General features: G+C 31.7%; 3 protein-coding genes across 3 annotated transcripts; 2 read left to right on the top strand and 1 right to left on the bottom strand.

Annotated features, from left to right (window-relative positions):
- The first annotated feature begins 4068 nt into the window (after positions 1 to 4068).
- On the top strand, positions 4069 to 8339 carry LOC118062656 (WUSCHEL-related homeobox 9). Its single transcript, XM_035076490.1, has 4 exons — positions 4069 to 4316; positions 4682 to 5452; positions 5847 to 6070; positions 8094 to 8339. The coding sequence occupies exons 1-4, from the start codon at positions 4178 to 4180 to the stop codon at positions 8337 to 8339; spliced, it is 1380 nt and encodes a 459-aa protein (XP_034932381.1). The 5' UTR covers positions 4069 to 4177.
- A 6900-nt stretch (positions 8340 to 15239) lies between these two features.
- LOC118062663 (ras-related protein RABA1f) lies at positions 15240 to 17203 on the top strand. Its single transcript, XM_035076501.2, has 2 exons — positions 15240 to 15545; positions 16471 to 17203. Exons 1-2 carry the CDS (start codon positions 15325 to 15327, stop codon positions 16901 to 16903), a joined length of 654 nt encoding a protein of 217 aa, XP_034932392.1. The 5' UTR covers positions 15240 to 15324; the 3' UTR covers positions 16904 to 17203.
- A 750-nt stretch (positions 17204 to 17953) lies between these two features.
- Positions 17954 to 19946, bottom strand: LOC118062666 (uncharacterized). The gene is made up of 8 exons (XM_035076504.2): positions 19663 to 19946; positions 19451 to 19488; positions 19269 to 19340; positions 19095 to 19181; positions 18983 to 19017; positions 18718 to 18803; positions 18319 to 18384; positions 17954 to 18242 (listed from the first exon to the last, which is right to left on the bottom strand). Exons 1-8 carry the CDS (start codon positions 19727 to 19729, stop codon positions 18208 to 18210), a joined length of 486 nt encoding a protein of 161 aa, XP_034932395.1. The 5' UTR covers positions 19730 to 19946; the 3' UTR covers positions 17954 to 18207.
- Between the last annotated feature and the right edge of the window lie 2081 nt (positions 19947 to 22027).

Raw genomic sequence — 22027 nt, 5'->3', positions numbered from 1 at the left:
TATCCATCAGTAAACACTGATAAAAATATTTCCTAAAAGGGGTTTTTATAGTATTACTTTATCATTCAAAGAAAAGAAAATCACTTTTCTTCTCTGCCATGAATTATGACTTTATGTTTTGTCTTGATATTATAGGTCAATTTTAGGGTAAAAAACGTGTGGTTTGAGACTTCTTTATTTCTAGAACAATTATAGAGAATCAAGTTTTCATTCCAACAAAATAATATTGTGCAATTGTTGGATATCTGGACTTGAGATATAGGTTAGAAACCAAGACAGTGTTAAGTCACAAGGATTCCTTGTCTGATTCGGTCTCTGTATTTCTACTTGCTCTTTGGGTCTTAAACATGAAAACTGAGTTCTTTTCTCTTCATAAGAACTGCAGGCCTATAATATAAAAAGTTGTCAGGCTTATATTATAACATAAAAACCAATCAATGCTCATTCTTGTCTAGGACAAACCAATCAATGTTTGAACTCTATACTCAGCCTATTGTTTGCCTCCATATATAATCCTAAATTTAGCATGCTTTAGTAGTTAAATGCCTCAAAAATACATTGAATCCCCAAGAAGTAAATAATTCTCAAAGATATCTAAATCTCTAGACATGTCACTAATAATCACATGAAATATTCTAAAATAAAGCAGTAATGACTAAAAATACGTGTGCAATACATTCCCTTATCATTCCCCTAATCTAATGGAACCATTGATACCAAAATCACTATTTTTAGTGGCTGGAAACGTTGTCAACCGAAACATTCTCTTTATACCACTATAATCCAACAATTTTCTTTCTCATCTCTTAAACTAGGGACTTAGAAATAAAAGAAATAAATTGTTGGGCTAAAAATAAATTTTAAGAAAATATAGGAATTGAAAGTTTATAATTTGAAAAGTATGAGGGCCAAAGTGAACTTTTCATGACAATTTTTAAACTACCACCCATTTCTTATGTTTTTTTTTTTCACTTCAATCCCCCTTATTTCAATCTTGCCCTTTCTCAATAAATTTCAAACAGTTAGGCTTTAATTTGACCTCATAATGATGCAATCGACGTGAAAAAAAATTAAAATTTGTCATAATAAGTCCATAGTGAAAGGTGAAAGCGTGAACAATGCTTTTTTACATAGTGTTTTACCCACAACATTTAAAGTTTTGTTAATTTCTAGAGCAATTTATGGCTTTTTTAATGAATACATACTTTTTAGATGGGAGACTGATTTGTGATTGAACCAACTAGTCATAACTGGCAATTTCTCACTTGTTTTTGAATGGAGAGTGTGGTTCACTCTAGTCACTGTTGGTAAATTCTCTTAGTGTCGTTGGACTTGTTTTGTCGGGATTTTTCTGATGGTATTTGAGATGTCACAATCGGAGTGTAACAGCCCGGCCCAACCTGTTAGATATTGTCCACTTTGGACCTTACCGCCCTCACAGATTTATTTTTGGTGACCATGCATGGCTTCAAAATGCATCTGATAAGTTAGCAACTAGCACTACTAATAAGGCTACCTACCAACTCCTCACCCACCAATGTAGGATATTACAATCCACCCCTTTTAAGGAGCCTGATGACCCCGTCGGCACAACTAGACAACGAGTGAGGTCGGCTCTGATACAAACGTAATAACCCAGCCCAACCTACTAGTTATTGCCCGCTTTGGGTCTTACCGTCCTCACGAATTTGTTCTTGGTGACAACGCATGGCTCCAAAACGTGTATGACAAGTTAACAACTAGCACTACTAATAAAGCCAACTACTAACTCCTCACCCGCCGATGTGAGATATTATAGGAGGGTTGATGTCTCTCCGAGGTCTTTTTATTTCTTTCTTTCATTTGTCTCCTCTCTTCTCATAATTGTAATTCTCACTTGTTTTTAAACGGAGAGTGTGGCCCACTTTGTGCACCATTAAAGACCTTTATTGATGTTGTTGAATTTCTCTTGTCAATTTTTTTTATGATGCTAGTTGTGTCGCAATTGTAGTTTCGATGTACTTTTAAGATCTTTTTTTTTTATTCATTCAATTTTTTTGTGCTAGCTCATTTTAAAGTTTTTGAAATACCATATTTTTAAAATGCAACATTTACCAAATTGTGTTCTTTTATCATCTTTTTTATTTATGTTATTTGACTAATATTATTTTTTTAAAAATGGTGTTAATAAGTAAAAATACTTGAAAATATATGGGAGGACTTTTCATTAATTGTCAAGGTACTACATGCTAATCATGAGCAGTTTTCAAAATTGTTACCTGGAAGAAGAAGAAGAAGAAAAGGTTCCAATCATGAAATTTGAAAAGTTTAGAAATAACTTATAACCTCCCAGAAAGAACAATTGAACCTGCCATGTCTTATTACACCTCAAGTTATATCAATTCATTTTCTATTATGAGAGATAATATATAAAACCATTTCCGTAGTAGTAACTAAAAAAAATAAATCTTTTGGGTTGTTATAATAATTTAATATGCGTTAAAAACATTAATTGTGAAAAAGTTTCAATTGGTGAACGTGTTAGAGATAATATTAAATCAGTTTTGGATTGTTATAATAATTTAACATGTGCTAAAAACCTAATTGTTATTTTAATGTAATTTTATGCAACTTTCGAAGATGATAAAATAAAGATATATTTAACATTCAGTGATGTAGTTTAACTTATCAGATTTTGAGTTTGCTCTTTATAGATTATTAATTCGAGTCTCACAAACCTTAGAGTCACTGGAAGTTTACATGGTCGTTAACTTCAAGATCCATGAGATTAGTCGAGGTGCGTACAAATTGATCTAAACATCCACATTAATCTAAAAAAAAATAAAGGTATATTTCATCCTCTCTTATATAGTTATAAGTTCTTGTCACATTAATATTGATTCGGTTGAAAGCTGGGATCAAGGGTAGAAGTTAATCTAAATCAATTTATTTTTTTTAAAAAAAAAAAACAATTAAAACAATGTACTTTTGATTTTGGGTTTAACCTTTGTCTCTCTAAAATCAGCAAGTATTGCTCCAGTCTTATCTCCTCTCCTGTTCAAGTCCAAATTTTCAGTTTAGCATTTAATCAACTCGGTTTTGAAGATTTGGAATTAAGAACGTAGAGATAAAACATTGATGAATCTTTGACAAGTAAAATCACGCTTGACTAATAGTAAAAATCTAAGCAACAAAAAATAAATAAAGGCCCTCGAGTCAATCCAAAGCACGGCTTACTTTGCCCAAAATAAGTCGAACAAGCAATTACTGTACCACCACCATTTTCCAATCAAACCCTACATGCGAATTGCTATGCCACCGCTTAACTTCTTGACTTTTAAAGTTCAAACTCCACACCATCCTCTCTACCCTATTTATTCCTGCAACAACCTCTTCCATTAGAATAATCCCTCACTTATTATCCCCTCTCTCACCACCATTAATAACCTGCAAGCAAACCAAAGTGATGAAGCAAGAGAATCCACTCTATAGAAATCTGTGTAAGGAAAGAAAATATACTGCTAGTACATGAAAAAAGAAAGAGACAAACTGATGAGAAGTACCCATTTCTCTAAAGCTACTAGCTCTCCCTCCCTCCCTCCCTCCCTCCCTCTCTCGTTTCACTTTATTTTACTTTTTATTAAGAGCTTCTGCATGTGTCAACTCTGATAAAGATTCTAATTAAGTACCCAGCATGTATTTTTTCTTTATCTCCTTTGCCTCTTGTTCGAAGGGATTGGCTTGTACTTTGAGTATAGTACAAGTATTTCAGTTTTAATGCAAAACTGAAGGGTAGGGATGGGAGTGTACTTTCTCTCCTCCCTTTTTATTTATTTTCATTTCCTTTCTGGTTTATCTTGTCACAGGCGATTCCTGTTGTGTGGTTCTGTCTATTTTATAAACTTAATTATTTCATATTCAATAGCATTTTATACATATATAATCTGATTGTTTTTCTTTTTTATATATTTTCTTTGGGAGCTGGGGAGCACTGTTTATTAATTGAGACAAAATGAACGCAGGGGTAGGTGAAGAGGCTATAAGAAGGGATGTTGTGTTTTGCCAAGCTAGAGCATTCAGCACCGCAAGCTAAAGCTAGCACCTAAAGGGCTTATATATTATCTCTTCTTGGTTCTCTTTTTATTGACTACTGTAGAGTAAGGTGTTTAACTTATTAAGATTTTGGCCTTTTGTCATCATGGCTTCATCAAACAGACACTGGCCTAGTTTGTTTAAGTCGAAACCTTGCAACCCTCACCACCACCACCAATGGCAGCATGACATCAACCCTTCATCTCTCATGTCAACTGGTTGCCACAGAAACCCCTACGCATCAGGTAATAAACACTAAAATTTGCAATTATAGATTATCTATCTTTTAAGTAAGTTTTATCCTTTTTCATACTTCTCTACAATGATAGTCGCATATGCTTTTCAATCCTAAACAAAGCCTAGGCTTTCTAGCCCGTCACCCACTTCATCACTCATGAATTTGTCATTATCTATATAAATGTATTCTTAATTATCCTTTTTATATAGTCCTCTGGAAGTGATATTAATTGTTGACAAATAATAGAATGATTTACAGTGTGTACTACATAATTCCAACCCGAGAAAGTGCTCATTAAAATGATCATACTATGGCTACTGTTACGAGGGCTTTTAATAGATTGTGTACATCTAAACCTTGTTTTGCTAGCAGTTCCTGGATGTGAAGAGAGAAGTCCAGAGCCAAAGCCGAGATGGAACCCAAAACCTGAGCAAATTCGCATTTTGGAAGCAATCTTCAATTCTGGGATGGTTAATCCACCAAGGGATGAGATAAGGAAGATCAGAGCTCAGTTACAAGAGTATGGCCAAGTTGGTGATGCCAACGTCTTTTACTGGTTTCAAAACCGAAAATCAAGAAGCAAACACAAGCTGAGAAATCTTCAAAACTCAAAACAACAACAAATTACCCCTTCAACCACCAAACCTGTGACTCACTCTCTCACAGCTCCATCGTCTCTATCATCTTCCTCAGAAAAATCCTCTCCAAAAGTGTCCAAAAGGACTCTCTCTTTGAGCTCTCCCACTTTTATTGATGCTTCCAATTCGCCAAACAGCTCAGTTAGCCAGACCTATTTTCAATCCCAAAATGAATTTGTGTCTGAACCCTTTTTCTTCCCCGTTCAACAGACTGGAGGGGAAACTGTGGCTTTTACTCAAGGGTTTTGCTTCTCTGAGCTATCAAGTGTGGTTCATGTTCAAGATCACACAGTTGGGCCTTGCCCTAGTCTCTTGCTTAGTGAGATAACGAATTCCAGTGCTTCCAAAAAAGTAAACCATGAAGAGAGAAACCTCAAGATGCAACCGCAGCTCAGTTACACTCCCACCTCCCCAGTTACTAATAGCATCGATCTTGCTCCTCCTCTCCCTCTTTCAGCTAACACTAGTACTGTTTCCACTCAATCCACCATTAGTCAAATTCAAGGTAACAAATTTTTTGTCTAGTTTTAGAATTTTGCTTAATGCCCTTCTTGCGAGCACGTGATGAACAAGCTCCAAGCATGTTCTTGAAATGTGATGGTACCAAGATTCTTTTTTGATGAATTGATACAAATTTACCAAGTGGGGCTAAATTGACCCAAGATTTAATGAAAGTGACCGAAGAATAATATCTATCAAACATTTTAGTAGCAGATCTTCTATTTATTGAACGAAAGAAAAAATAACATGTACTGTATATAGGACTCAAAGATGCGAGATTTGTCATTTTGGATCCCCAATTTGCGATCTTTTGTCTAGATGGACGTGTGCATGGCTTGATTGACCATGGCTTTAGCTTTGACATTCTTTTTCAGAGAAAATGATTCTGTGGTTGTCAGGTCTAGGGGTGTCCGGTGGCAATGAAAGGTCGACGGTGTTTATCAATGATGTTGCATTTGAAGTAGCTATGGGACCCTTTAATGTGAGAGAGGCTTTCGGTGATAATATTTTGTTGATTCACTCCTCTGGTCAGCCTGTTCTCACCAACGAGTGGGGTATCACCCTGGAGTCCCTCCAGCATGGCGCTCTCTACTATTTGGTACCCCTTTCCATTAGTGAACATGTGAGTTCGATTCTATTGATTCTTGAGACCATTTTCTTCTGTTCATGAAGCCATTTTTCATGCATTTTATGATTTAGATTCTTGAGAAGAAATGAAGGTGATGTATGTATTGGTTGACCAAGAATTTTAGGATGTGAGCCAGTTAGTTGACGCACACAAATTGATCAATATACGTCAAGTTACATTTATTTCCTGTGTGAACAGTGAAGTTTTTGTTTACTAAATGGATTGTTGGTGAATTTTTCTCGGATTGCAGATATAGAAGCGTGGAAGCTAGCTCTGAGGAGACGGGAGCTAGCTGTGGTTCCGTGCTTGTGATCTTAGTTTCTAATTCTCTCTTTCTTAGGGTTTGAATTAGTTTTTTATTTTATTTTATTATATTGTTCGAACTGCTAGTTATGGACTTTCTTTTAATATTGGATCTAAGATAACATTAGAACTTGTGGACCAAATGTATTTTGTTCCTTATTCAAGCAATATATATATATATATATATATATATATATATATATATATATATATATATATGTATGGAATATGCTTATCAATTTATGTATATCCTGTAGTCTACGGTATACACCCCCTAGGGTGTAGCTAGGAGAAAATGGATTCATCATGTACATGCACTCATGTGGGAAGTGAATGTTTGCGGATAATGTGAACTCACTTCCAACTGAGCTGATATCATTCCCATACTTTCTGCCAGCTTTTAGGTTTGACTTGTTGCTGAAGGAATCCATACTGTAGCCTCATGAATTTGTCATTTGGCTTGTTACCATGACTTCGACCGCCTCGTAGTGGTTTCTTGGAAGAAATTCTAGGGCAGATGTAAAATATACTCGAAAAAATATAAATTTATTTTATTGGGAAATACAGCGTGCCATGGGCTGAATCTACCCTATAAAATCTTAATCTATTTATTGCTGCCCTAACCAATTTCAAATTTAGATTAAAAAACTTACATTAACATTTACATGTTTAAAACTACTAGATGATTTTAGCTTCTTCGCTAACTTATGCAATAATTACCCAAGTTATTTACCTCTTAGCAACCTAAGGTAGTATTTAAATTAGATTTCATAGGTACACATGGTGTCATGGAACTCCATATACATTTGTTTGCGGCAGATGATAATTAGAATTTTTTTTAATAAGATTACTTCGTAAAAACACTTCCTCCAAGCACCTTCTTGAATTATCTATAGAAAAATTTAAAACTTAACTAAAACCTTTTATCTTTTAAATAGAATTTAAATTTAATAGTTAAATTTAAATTCTATTTAAAAGATAAAAGGTTTTTAGTTGGTGGTTTATTCTTAACTTTTATGTATTAACTGTTTAATATATTTAAAAATAAATTGTTTAATATTTATATATATTATATTTGGAATATAATTGATAAAATAAAAAAAATCGAAAATCAATTGATAATGCATAATACATTGTGGATTAAATTGAGGTTTTTTCATGATTTTATTTTTATTCACTAATACATCCCCAAACCTAAGTTCCTTGCATTGTGTAGACTCGTCCTTGTATTTTCATTAAACTTTTTAATTAATTAGAAGAATATTACATAACTTCTTAATTTAATTAGAAGAATAATTATAGATGATGGCATTCAAATTTATGATTACTTAGTTAAAAAGTATTTTAATATCATTTCAACAAATCTTCCACTGCGTTATTAGATAATCCCTCAAAAATATTTTTATATTAACTCTCTGTTCAAGTTTAATTATTACATTCCTGCGAGGTTCCAAGTGTACTGTTGCATCTCCCATCCAGGATTTTAGGGTTCAAGAATCCAATTCACATGTATCCCAAGGGTTTAAACAAATAGCCCTAATTAGAACAACTTTCTTGCACGAATCATAGAAACTGATACGAAAACGGAAAGGATTGGTGTTATCGACGAATAATATCCATTGATTTTAAACTTTTGTGGCAGAAATGAACATACAGACCAGAGATAGGAGTAGTTGTTGACGGGAGGGTCAACTTTTTTGATTGATTGGTGCAGATTATTTACGTGCACACTGGCGATAACAGTGCTAATACTCACTTCTACTTCGATTTGACTAAGCGATTTGGATGTATCAATTACCACTCTTCTGTCACAAAATTCTTCATCTACGTCATTTACAACACAGAGCACTGTGGTTTTCATGAACCATCAGGTATGATGACCATGACTACAAAAACAATCTCTATGTCCTCAGGCTGCAATTTTTTGGGTGGATTACAAGAGCTGGGGTATCCAAAGTGAGTGGAAAAGAACCAAGAAATGGAAAATATGGTGGCTGTTACTTTGTCCGTAGGCTGTGATTTTGGGTGCCAGGAAAACTAGCTAGATGCAGGGGCAGCAGCAAGTGGTGACTGATTTATGGTCAACACTACATGCTCCCACCGTAGGGATTCTGTATAAGAACAGATAGCTCGATGGGATTGTTCTAGCCCAGGTTCCATGACCTTATCTAGCTAGTTAGTGTGCATCGTCATGATGAGCTAGAAACCCACATCTCTGTGGTCAATCCATTTACATGTATGGGAAAGCATTGGACAGTTGACAATCTTGTGCATGCAGTTTCAGACCCGCGTGCATGATAAGCCAAGTGGTTCTCCCGCTAAGAAATAATGTTAGGATAATATCCCTCAGCTCATGTCCCCGGCCTCTTTCAAAAAGTTTGGATTCAAACTCTTTTTTTTTTTTTTTAAATTTAAAATAGAATTCCCTTCGAAACTGTTACGCTTTATGTAATATTTGTCACACGTATACAACGTCACTGGTGAAAATTCCACTCTCATATTGGTATCCATTAGGCAACTATAGAAAGATAATGAATTCTTATCTTTTATATGTGGAAAGCAGAAATGAGAGTTGTCACCTAATATTTTGATCAATAAAAATCATAACTGGTCTCAAAGATCGGATATAGTGACTGGTTGCGTAAAGGGAAGGTATTAACACCTCCAAATACGTTTGACCTAAGGTAAACTGTATTATTTTATTGTCTGATAAAATCTAAGGTCTTTTCATGTTTTCTAGTTGTTGGTCCATTTATTGTAAAAAAAAAGTCATCATCGGTAAGGAAATCCTTATTTTATTGGGTAAAACCTAACCATTCTAACATTAACAAAAGAATTTAATATTCAGAATATGTCTTCCATATAAGGTCGTAACCCCAGATACTAAAAGAAAACAATTTTTTTTAAAATTTTTAAAATATTGGCTTAGTTCTCGTAACTTTAATAAACTGGTTATTAAAGCCAAAATACATGCTAATATATATTTTTGAATTATTGTTGTATAAAAATATGATATGATTTTTTTTTTAGAGACTTGGTCGTATCCTTAAAAACAAAAGTATTTTTTTTTTAATGTTTTGATGAAAATTGGATACTTTAATACTGGAATTTTATCTTTATGATATAAAAATAAAAAACCAATATTAAGCAAAATTGAACAAAAAATTTGTGGAAAATCATAGTTTTTTTTTTTAAATAATTTTTTTAAAGGAAAATTTTTTTTTTTTCCAAGCTGGGCTGGAGCCAAGCAACACTAACCTGGTCACTGGCCCAAGCCAGTGACCCAACTAGGAAATGCACTCATGAAATTTTACGCATGCAAGAACATAAGGTAATTAATTACCTTCACACTGTTCATCCTCCTTCTTGCAAATAGCGAGAATGCAGGCACAAAGTTGCTATGACGATTCTAGTATTGGCTCTCTAACGTTTTCTTTTTGTTTTTTCATGTTCGGTCTCTCCTCTTCTCTTCCCTTGCTCTTATATTCCTCTCCTTGTTCGGCCTTGCTTTGTGTTTCCCTTTTTTCTTTTCTTTTTTCCTCTTATATTTCCCTCTGTATTATTTCCTTTCTCTTCTCTTTTATTCCTTTCACTCTCCCTTTCTCTGTTTTTCTACCCTCCTTTATCTCGTCCCCCTTCTTTCGCCTCCAGTTCATTGTCTTTCTCTAGCTTTTATAGGCCAAAGAATGCCCTGTGGTTGTAACGGTTGGCTTTTAATCATGCAGAGTGATAACAGCCTTAAAAAGGTGCCCCATAACAGATGTAATTTAGCGCCTTTGCTGCAGAAAACGTCTCGGCTTTTACTGCTGAAACGGTTATCGAAGGAGACAATGAATAGTGTACAGGAAACGGCGTCGTTTTAAAATTCAAATAGTCTGATTTGGTTATTAAATTTTCTTACCATTTTGTAATCAATCCCCCACAAAAATTGTAATTGGATCCCTTAATTTTAGCGCAATTAAATCTCTAATTGGCCATTGAACTTTAATAATTATGCAATTAAGCCTCTTATTTGATCAAATCAACTCTTCAAGATTATAATTAGATCCTAGAACTTTAATTTCTTCTAACAAAAGCCTAAATTGACTTAAAAATCAATTTTTCTTGCAATCAAACCCTTTATAAATTCAATTAAACCTTAGATAAAATTTAATTGAGTCCATAAACATCTGATTTTGAACTTTTCTTCCTCAAAATTAAATTTTATTTGTTAACAGGGCTCTCACCAGTTAAAAAATATACTATCAAATTTCAATTTTTATATTTTTTAATCTCCTCAACCAATTTCCAGCCATTTTATGGGCGTTCCAACATCCTTTTCTCACTTCTATTATTTTTTTGGATTCCTTCTGAATATATATATTATTTTGTACTTTTTCATTTTTTTTATACGGGAACCAAAAATAGGTAACAATACTATTTATTTTTTTAAGATCAATAACACTGTTTAACGTTTCCCTATCATAAAGTTCTCTTTTAATTTTAGCAAATTCAAGTAAAAATAATATTAGGGATGGACTTTTTTCCTCTAAAGATTGATTTATATATATATAAACATAGTTATTAAACATGGCTTTGTCAATAAAATTTCTAAAACACATCACATTTTAGTGCAGTTATGTTTTTTTTAATCAAACCATCCAAATCATGGATCTAACCCAACTTAATTGAGCCAATTATTTAACCCAATCAACTCAAAATTAGGCTTAGTGAAAAATGAAAAACAAATCACTTTTTTTTACTAAAAATGAATAATTATAACTTTTAGGTTAACTTTGTGATGACAAATTGAGCTAATAACACAAACACTTAGTTAAATAAATTCTCATAATACATTTGGCAATTATAATAATAAGAAAAAAAAACATTGTATATTTCTAACTAAGAACTAGTTCTTTGACCTACATATGTTACGCTATTGATCTGATGATTTTTTTTTAGTTTACAAAAAAAATATAGAGTCATTGATAACATATTTTCTAGTAGAAAAAAAATTAAATGGTATAGGGGTTAATCTAATATGATTCGGTCGACTTAGTGAGTTGAATAATAGCTTAAACAACCATTAAAAATATAGTTTGATTAAAAGAATTGAAGACAAGATATTTTTTATAAAAAATATTGAGATAACAATATATAAGATTGACCTGTGTTCACTCGAGTTCGCTTATAAAATCAACGATCTGGTTCATAAGACCTTGAAATCGATAGAAAGCAAATCAAAATAAATTATGAGATGCAATTCCCAATAAATCCAATGTTGAAAAATAAAATTAAAAACCAAAATTTAATTAAAAAATAGACCTAGAAAAATGATTTGAGTAAACTTGAATTAACCTACTAAATTCATGACCTAGATCATCAAACCGAGATAACCCTATTGAAAGAACTTATAAACAACTTCTGAAGCTCAATTTCTAATTAATTTAATGTTTAATGATAAATTAAAAAAATCAATTAAAAAGAACAAAAAAAACTCGAGTTAACCTGAGTTAATTCACTAAACATACGATCATGGTCATGAGACTAGAATAACTTCTTAGAAATAAAATCAAAACAAATTATGATGCTTAATTCTCAATAAACTCAATATTAAAGGATGAAATTTAAAACAAAAATTCAATTAATAAATGACAAAAAAAAATATGTGTCAACCCGAGTTAATCTACCAAACCACTACTTTAGTTATGAGATTATGATAACCTTATAAAAAAATCAAAATAAATTATAAAATTTAATTTTTAATTAACTCAATATTGACCAATAAAATTAAAAAAAAAAATTAATTAAGAAAGGATAAAAAATTCGAGTCAACCTAGGTCAACCCACCAAACCTACACCATGGTCATGAAATCGAAATAACCCATATATAAAATAAAATTGTGAAACTTAATCTCAATAAATCTAATATTAAAGAATAAAATTAAAAACAAAATCTATTAAGAAAAAAAACCAAAACACTTTTTCATTGAACAATACATTATGAAAAAGTGGAGAGTGAATTTGTCTTCTTTGTTAGTTTTTGTTAATAAAAGTCATACTCAAGGAGTAATATAGAATCATAATCTATAAATATGGACCTTATTTTAATTTATTTAAAATTTGAAATGTTCCATGTCTTTTTTTTTTTTTTTAGATTTACAAATGTTCCATCTCAGCTTTTATTGTTAAAAATTTCTCAAAATCGATCCTATGATTAAAAAAAATATAATTCCACTTATTTACCATGGTGCATCGACTTAACATTTGATGGTGGAAGGTTTTTTTTTTTTTTTTGTTTATAATTTTTTTATAGGATATTATTATATGTTTGGAACTTTTAAAGGAAAAATTACAAATACATTTACATACACACAAAACGTTGGAGTTCCACGAGCTTTTCTTGGCTCATTAGCAGCATGTGTCTCACTAGAAATCTTGGGGATACTATATGCAAGGTAGTAAAAACGTTTGCAAAATAGGTATCAAAATGAAATACTGCTAAATCTACAGGGACTTGAATATTAAACCAAACTGATAGGGGATGTGAATTTATTGTTCATCTCCTCTTAGAAGCATCGTTCACTTGAATAATACTTTATTGTTAAAAAAAAATTATTCTTAAAAAATTATATTCTTTAATATAGAGTATTTATTTTGATTTACTTTTTATATAAATATTTTGATTTTATTTACCTAGATTACAGGTTTAAAAGGTTAACTAGAAATAAAGAGGTTTTTTTTTTTTTTAATTTTATCATTCAATATTGGATTAATTAAAAATTAACTTTTATAATTTATTTTGACTTGTTTTTTTATAAGATTATTAATTATCATGACCCACAGGTTAACTCAAGTTAATCCAATCCAATACGTTTCTATCTCAAATTTTTTTTTAAAAGAATACTATCTTACAATTTTGTAATTAAATTAAAATTTTATCAATTATCTAAATTATTTTTAATTTAATCAAATCAAGCATGTCATGTTGTATCAACTCCCAAGTAAAAACATATTAGCAATGTCTCCATCTTTTTCTCGTTTTCGACTTCGAAACATATTTGATCTGAACTGTGGGTTAACAGAAGTGAATGATCTAATAATGTCTATTTCACAATGAATTATTGACATGTATCACCTGTACTCACTATTATGGTAAGGATGAGGTAGAAAAATTTAAGGGTGTTTAAAAGTGTAATAGTAGTTTTTTTTTAGAATATTTTTTGTTTGAAAATGCATTAAAATAAAAATTTTAATTTTTTAAAAATAATTTTTGACATCAATATATCGAAATGATATGAACACTAAAAAAATATTAATTTAAAATAAACAAAAAAAATAACAAAAAAATTAATTTTTTTTAAATACTTTTAAAATGAAAAATACAATCAAAGCCTTGTTTTCAACGTATTTAGAATGATTTTACGTTCTCAAATTTAACTAACATAATCATGCTGATTATTTTGCTAGCTTTTGCATGCGCAGGAAAAGTGATCACGCAACATCGATTAAAAACATAAACTTCAACATAATAACTATTAACTAACATGTACATAATCAATTGATAGACTAATAAGTTTAATATATATATATATTGAGTTAAAGCTCATTTACAAGTGAGATAGAATTTACTATAACAGAATTAAATTTTAAATATTATTATAATAGCATTTCATAATTGTCATCTCTAACTGCAATTATTGTAATTTTAATGACAATTATAATATATATTTACCAACATTGGACATAAAGAATTAGAATGGCATTTGATACATACATATTTGATGATGTTAGAAAAAAATATAAGTAGTTTAGGAATAAGATTTATTATTGGATAATCAGTTAATCTTTTAGTTATATATTTTTTTTTACAGATTTAGAAACTCTTATATGTTTAAATATTTTTTTAGAGAGAGAAAATAAAATGATATTTAAAAAGATAAACTCTGAAAATATATATGTTAAAAATATTGATAATAAAAAGATTAGAAACTTGAAACTTGAATAATTTATGGAGTATTTATAGCTCATGAGTTTTATATTTTTGTAAAAAGGAAGGGTTATGATGTAACTTCATCCCTGTAATATTTAAAGTTATATTCTAATTAAAATAATACATATTAGATCAATATAAAACATTAAGAGACATGCGTTAGGTCTTGAAAAAAAAATTTCAATGGAGTATTGGGCTCGAGTAAAGTGTCTAAGCCCATTAGAGATAAAAATAATAGGTCTATATATATTTTATGGACCCAAACATGTTAAGCTTAGGCATTATAGCTTAAGCCAATGTGGGCATTAGATAGCATGTCTAGTATAAGCTCAGGTTACGATGTTAGAGCCCATGCACTTTAATGAAAGTTGGACTGGGGTATGATGGCTCAAGCTTATAGAGATGTTTTTTTATGCTTTTTAAGTTTTTTTTAAACTTGTAAATTGTAGATTTATTAGTAATACCCCAAGTTTTTGTGATATTAATAAAAAAACCTGTTAAAATTCTCACAATGAATTCATCAAATCTTCTTTGCATGAAAAGAAAAGAGGGGTGAAACCCAGTTTATATTTTTTAAGGCCATGCCTCCGGCGAAATTAAGTACATTTCTAACCGAATCTCGTGCACATCACATCTGAACAGATGATGATTTGGCAAAAGATTATTTTTCATGCAACAATTCACCGAAGAATTGTTGTGTAATTGGTGCAAGTCAATAGAAAAAAGAAAAAGAAAAAAAAAAACCATAACTTTAATCCAAATAAAAAGCCCATAATTCCTTCATTTTTTTTATATAAAAAGAAAGAAGAAAGAAGAAAAAAAGCCCACACAAACCACCTCTTGTGTTTAAAAAACAGCATTGCTGAATTTGCTTTAGATAATCCTTTCCCTGCTGTCATTCTCCAAACCTTAACTCGATATAAAAGGTGGCTAAAACGACATAAAAAAAAAGAAGGAGAAAGAAACCCATCAAATGGGAGCCTATAGAGCTGACGATGATTACGATTACTTGTTTAAGGTGGTATTGATCGGTGATTCAGGCGTTGGCAAATCCAATCTCTTGTCTCGTTTTACAAGAAATGAATTCAGTCTCGAATCCAAATCCACCATTGGCGTCGAGTTTGCTACTCGCAGCATTCGCGTTGATGATAAAATCGTTAAGGCCCAGATTTGGGACACTGCTGGCCAAGAAAGGTAACCCCACATTCCCTTCCTCTTTGTTTCCTCTAGATCTCTCATCCAATTCAATCCTTCTTTACCGACGTTATTATTATTATTTTTTTCATGTCATGATCGTGTTGTTTTTTTCAAAAAGAAAAAAAATATAACAATGTGGGTTGTGATTTTGATTATTTGGATTGGAATATTGGCTTTTCTTGAATTCTCAGTAACTATAAATATTAAATTACTTAGAAAATTATAGGCTATTAACATGATGAATTGTTCAATGTGGAATTCAATATAATGAATTCTCACGTACATTAATGGTGATAGACTTGGCCACTTTTGATGCGAAAGAAATGCTTTGCGTAGTTGACAATGCACGGCTGTGCAATTGTAACTACTTGCACTTGTTCCATGCCCATGATCAGGATGGAACGGTGGTGGGTTTGACGTTAAACATCCATAATTCAGAATAACCGGTAGATTGTATTATAAGGAACTACAGGGTGATGTGAAGGTGATTTTTGGGATCTACGAAATTACAGTTTATTAATCTGAATTAAGACTCTCTTGGCATTACCTTGATGATTTGGGATTTGACTAATGCTTGCAATCCTTCCTTGTTATGATCATTTTACAAAGTAGAAGGGCTAGATTAAATATAACCAAGCAACGCCTATGTTGTCCAACGTTTCTATTTGGTTTTATAATTCCACAATTCATGAAAAATGGAGAAATCATTAGGTATATCAAGAATTGCACCCTCTTTTCTCGTATAAACATGGGATTCATCGTGAAAATTATTCATGGACCCTACCTTCTTGTAAGAGGGGAGAGGGCAACTCCTGAATAATGACTCCCACAGTATGTGATGAAGATTTCTTGTTTAGATGATGATGTAACGAATTCGGCTGTCTTATTTCTAACTCTTTTTTTTTTTTTTTGTTTTCAAAAGATACCGTGCAATAACAAGTGCATACTATCGAGGAGCTGTTGGAGCCTTACTAGTCTATGATGTAACCCGCCATGTTACATTCGAGAATGTGGAGAGATGGCTAAAGGAGCTTCGCGATCACACAGATGCTAACAATGTGATCATGCTTGTAGGAAATAAAGCAGACCTGCGTCACCTCCGAGCAGTTGCCACTGAGGATGCCAAGGGTTTTGCTGAAAGAGAGAGCACTTTTTTCATGGAGACTTCTGCTCTCGAGTCAATGAATGTTGAAAATGCTTTCACAGAAGTGCTGGCCCAGATCTACCGTGTTGTAAGCAGGAAGGTTCTTGACGTTGGAGATGACTCAACATACTTGCCCAAAGGACAGACGATTAATGTGGGGAGCAGAGATGATGTCTCGGCTGTGAAAAAGGCTGGATGTTGCTCGTCATGAGTATTGGAAAGTTTCGAAATGTTTCTCTTCCGAGATTTTATTAGTTTAATCATGAAGAGAGAGCCTTAAGATTGTCGTCTTTGGGACTCCAAACAGGTTTATCTGACCATACGACGATATGCTATGTTGACCAAAAACATTCAACAGCCTAAATGTTACTATTTTTTAAGAACTAGAGATGAATTTGTAGCCCATTTTGAATCCTGAAAATGTTATGGTTCTGTATTTGTTGTTCTTCTCCAGATAAAGTATTTGCTTGCCGTAAAGACTGGCTCTGACGGAGCATGTAATATTGAAAGCTCAAGGCTAAAAATTTATTTTGTTGGTAATATTATTTTTCGACTTATTCATGTAACGCATCTAATTTAAATTATAGAAATTTAAGAACTATTTCGTATTTAAATCAATAAGATGTTATAATTATAAGCTTGCTCAAGTTTTTAATAAGTTTATGGTAGCTTGACTCCTTCAAGCATCTACCAAGTTTTCCCTTAATTCTAATGAAGAACGCTAAAATGAGAAAGAATTTGTGAACTTTTAAGATGAGAAAACAAAAAGTCAAAAAGTAAGAAATATCCTAAAAGACAAGTTCACGATATTCTCCATTACTATTTCTCTTCAAATAGAAAATAATACAGCATGAACATATTTTCTAGTTTCTTAATTGAAATAATATTTTAAAACATTAAAAAATGTGAAGGCTTTCTGATTTTTTATTAAAAAATAAAAACTAGAAATGAAGTAAAATATTGAAATAGAAAACACACTAGCACACCAATTACCTTTCCAATGTGCCATACATTGCTTCCCAAGTTACGCGACACCACAAAGCATTTTAACAGCAATTTTTGCAAGCAACTCACCCAATCCTTCGGTTAGCCCGACAATGCCAGAGTTGAGGGCTTGCGGAAGACAAAAAATCACACCATAACTGGATTCTCCATCCTCGAGGACTCACAACAGTGACAAATCATGTTCAATAATATAAAACAAATAATGGTAATCATAGTGCAAGGGCAACAGTTCAGGCATTCCCAAGAAAACACGTACTAAGCTGCGAACAAATAGGTTGAGAATTGGAATTCAGAATAGCATCAAATGCTACTGCTGGATGTTCAAATACAATACAATCAAAATATTCTGTATACAAATTAAAGTTCAACCTTCTAAAAAGCATGAAATAATCTATTTGCTTTTCAAAACCAATAACATTGTCCAGGAAGATAGGAAGATTATAGGCCAACTAGCAAGTTCTTTCTAGCACATTATGGAGGGCACTAATTGTTGATACTTTCCTCCTATGGTCATTTCCGAGATTCTGCTTTCTTCTGCTCCTTGGCTGAAAAAACACAGTTTCTATCATTTACAAGAAAACATGAAAATGGAGGGCAAAGCAGTTTCTCCTAGAACCTTACCAGCCTTTTCTTCTTCTCGCTTTTTTGCAGCTTCCTCCCTTTGCTGGCGGATGAGACTCAATCGTTCTGGCATGAAAAATAGAATATGAAACTTACAAAGATTGAAAAATATGTTGGCTGCAAATAGAGCACAGAAGGAAAGAAACATTCTTCGACCAAAGCCATCTCACAGAAATCTAATGACATTGTTAAGAGTAATATTGGTGGGATAAGCCCACAAACATGAGACATGCTAACCATGTCACACCATACAATAGCACACCATTTTATGACATCTAAACCATTAGAGGTGACCGTTTCACTTCCTACCACACTAACATGGCCGATATAAAAATACCTTCAATCCATTCTCAAATACAAAATATTCACATTAGACCCAAAGAGCATATAATCTCTTACCTAAGTCTTTCCTAGCTTGTTCTGTTTTCCCTTGTTCTTGCAGCCTCATGTATCGCTCATGAGCCCTTTGTTTCTCTAACTCCTCCCTGCAAAAGATCAAAGCAAGCATTGTCAAACAAGATTTCTTCAGGTATAATCTAGAACCCTAAAGAGTGATTCCTAAGAGCAACTTATTATATACTGTTTCAGCACAACCATAACAGTTTGATATCTTTTCTACATCTCAACAAAAACGAATTCCTTCTTCAATACACAATATGCAAACCTTTCACGCCTTGAAAGCTCTGTTGTTTTCCCAGTCTGAAAACACCAAATAATAACAACATTACTTCTCGATCTAATATAATTACTAAAAAAACATAGAAACCGAAACTTACATCAACATCTCTAGCTTTCAAGTTCTTCGCTTTCACCAAATTAGGATTTTCAATCTCAATAATACCTTGAGTTCCTTTCCGCTTTTGCTAAACATTATTCAACCAATTTCCAATTAACAAGCCATTCCAAATAAATAAAAAATAAAAAATGTAAATACTTTAATAATTACTAACATCAGGATCATCTTCTTCGGATTCCTCCTCAGATTCCTCTTCCCTCTTTTCCTCTTCATACTCAGCTTCCTCCTGAGCATTTTAAATACAGATTCTCTCTCACACACAGTATCAACTTCACCAAAACAATTACATAGAAAACACAATTACTAATCAGAGCTGGGATAAGACGAGAGACATACCCGCTTAAACGTGCGAGGACGGGTTGAGGTGCCAGCAACTGCAATAAATCGAATATTACAAACAAATAGAAAAAAAAAAAACCTTAATTTTTACAAGAATAAAAAATAAACAGAAAGCAACAACTTTATAGATGGTTAAATAATAATCCAGATCCAACTGAAATTTCTTTAAAAAAAGAAGAAGAAGAAGAAGAAGAAGAAGACAATCTTACGCATCTGCTCGGGGGTAGAAAAGTGACGCTGACCGGTAGGCTTTCCCTTAAACTTTCCTCTTCCCATCTTAATAAATCAAAACAATAAGTACAAAAAAAAAAATCAAAATCAAAAGTTAAGGGAAAAGAGAAGGATTGATAGCCTTTTAGTTCAAATCAGAAGGAAGATCTACTCTATTTGATTTAGAAGTGGAAGAGAGGAGGATTTGATTTGATCCTTCCTGATGGATGGATGGATGGATGGATGGATGGGTTACAAAGGCAAAACCCTAGAGGAGAAAACTTGGACCAGCGTGTGGTGGAGGGGAACTTTTTATTGTGTCTGTTTTGTCCACATGGATTCGATGCCTTTACGTGGTAAATCTGTTGATCACACGGTGAAGATGCGATAGATGTCTGATGAAAGGTTTGGGGCCCACAGTGAAGCTGGCCAGCCTAGGCCTGAAAATCAAAATACAGGCCTAGCCCAGATCGGATCGCTCAACCTCCTTGGCGTCTTGAACCCAAAAAGAAAATTTGGATTTGAAACTTCGCATGTTTTATTATATTTATTAAATAATTTTTAATTTTTAAATTTTAAATTTTAAACTGAATAAATATTATTTAATGCATGATAATGCCAACCTAACTAACTATTTATTGATCACCTTTTCTATAATAGGATGATCCCATGAATTATATTAATATAGTATTTAAATTTTATCTAGTCTTATATAAGTAATTTATATCATGTAAAAAATATATTGAATCTTAATACAAAATTTTTTTGTTATTAATAATTTCATGACTCTTAAATTATACTATGTTGTTAATTTAATTTGTCAAGGATTCCAATTATAAATAGAATTAAACCTTTTAGTCCAGGTGGTTAATTGCTTTTCTTTGATTAATCATGATTTATGTTTGATTCGTCAATTTTTCTCTAACTCTCCCAATCAATTATGACTTTTTAAGCCCGGTCAATCTTGTTGTTCATAATCAATTTTTACCTTTCTTTATTTATTTGATAATGAATGATCATTTTGTTATTACATGCAATTTTTTTAGTATAAATACTATTGTTATATTAGGTTATCATACAATTTGAATCACCATTCCTAATTTGAGAAACATAATTAATATTTTAAATCCTCTTATGGTTTAAGACATTATGATTTTGAATTGATATCTATATGAAACATCATTTCTAATTTAAGAAATATAATTAACATTTAAATCTTAGTGTTTAATTTTAAATTTAATGATAAATTAGGTAAGAGAAATAGATAATTAAAATTACCATATATTAAATTATTTACAGTTATGACACACACAAACACGCACAATGTCCCATGAACATTTATGTGCATCAATAGCAAGTTCTTGACAAAGCTTAACTGCATATATTTACCTGTCTTTTGATATGATCTAATATAGAACATGTCAAGTTTAAAGTTTTGGGTTTTTCAAATATCATACACGCAGTGTAACTATGACAAAAAATTATTTGGGAGTCCTTAAGATCTCATTAGATAAATCTAGAGTTGTTTATGAATTTATTACATGAATCTGATCTTCTTCGACTTTGAATAATTTCTTAAAGGCTGGGTTATTACAAACCTCAAGTCATCCAATTGTTTAGCGGCCTTCAATAGTAATCCATATAAACTACCCGTGATAAATGTTCTAAATCCCTATTTAGAAGAGAATGATTGCTATGCCTAAAGTGCTAACTCTAATTTTATGTTTACGTAGTTTTTATATCTATCAAACAATCACTCTTTTGATAAGATAAGAGGCATAACTTACTATTTATAGGGAAATATGAAAAACCCTATAAATTGACAAAATATCAATTTGCTCCCTAAATAATATTCATATATTAATTCAGGATAATTTTAAAAATTAACTCAATCAAGTCCTTACTTGATTTTTTCAGGTCTAGAAATATAATTCATGTATTAATTATAATCTAGTCTTTAATTTCTAAAATATATTTTAATCAAGTATACTTAATTAAATCATCCTAGTTTAATTTTGACTAATGATTCTTAATGTATGTAACTCATTAGGTTTCTAATATGTTGGCCCAAATATAAATTATAATTATAATTAAATAAATTAAATAATTTTATTTATTATTAATTCAAAAATTAATTAGTTTATATTTCAAAATCAGGTATATTGTCTAGCAACATGTCATGATCTTTCAAATATTAGAAAAGTCATTAGTGGTTTGATTTAACCTTTTGCTGACTGATTTCTTAGTTTAATTAATATTTTTTCATCAATATTGTTCCAATTTAACATTAAAGCATGAGGTATATCTGTCATGCTAAATCATGTTTATTCTGTACATAATAGTTATTGATCGTTTGAATAAGAT

The sequence above is a fragment of the Populus alba genome, chromosome 11, assembly GCF_005239225.2.
Source record: "Populus alba chromosome 11, ASM523922v2, whole genome shotgun sequence".
In the NCBI taxonomy this organism is placed as follows: Eukaryota; Viridiplantae; Streptophyta; class Magnoliopsida; order Malpighiales; family Salicaceae; genus Populus; species Populus alba.
This window is presented reverse-complemented; position numbering and strand designations above follow the sequence as displayed.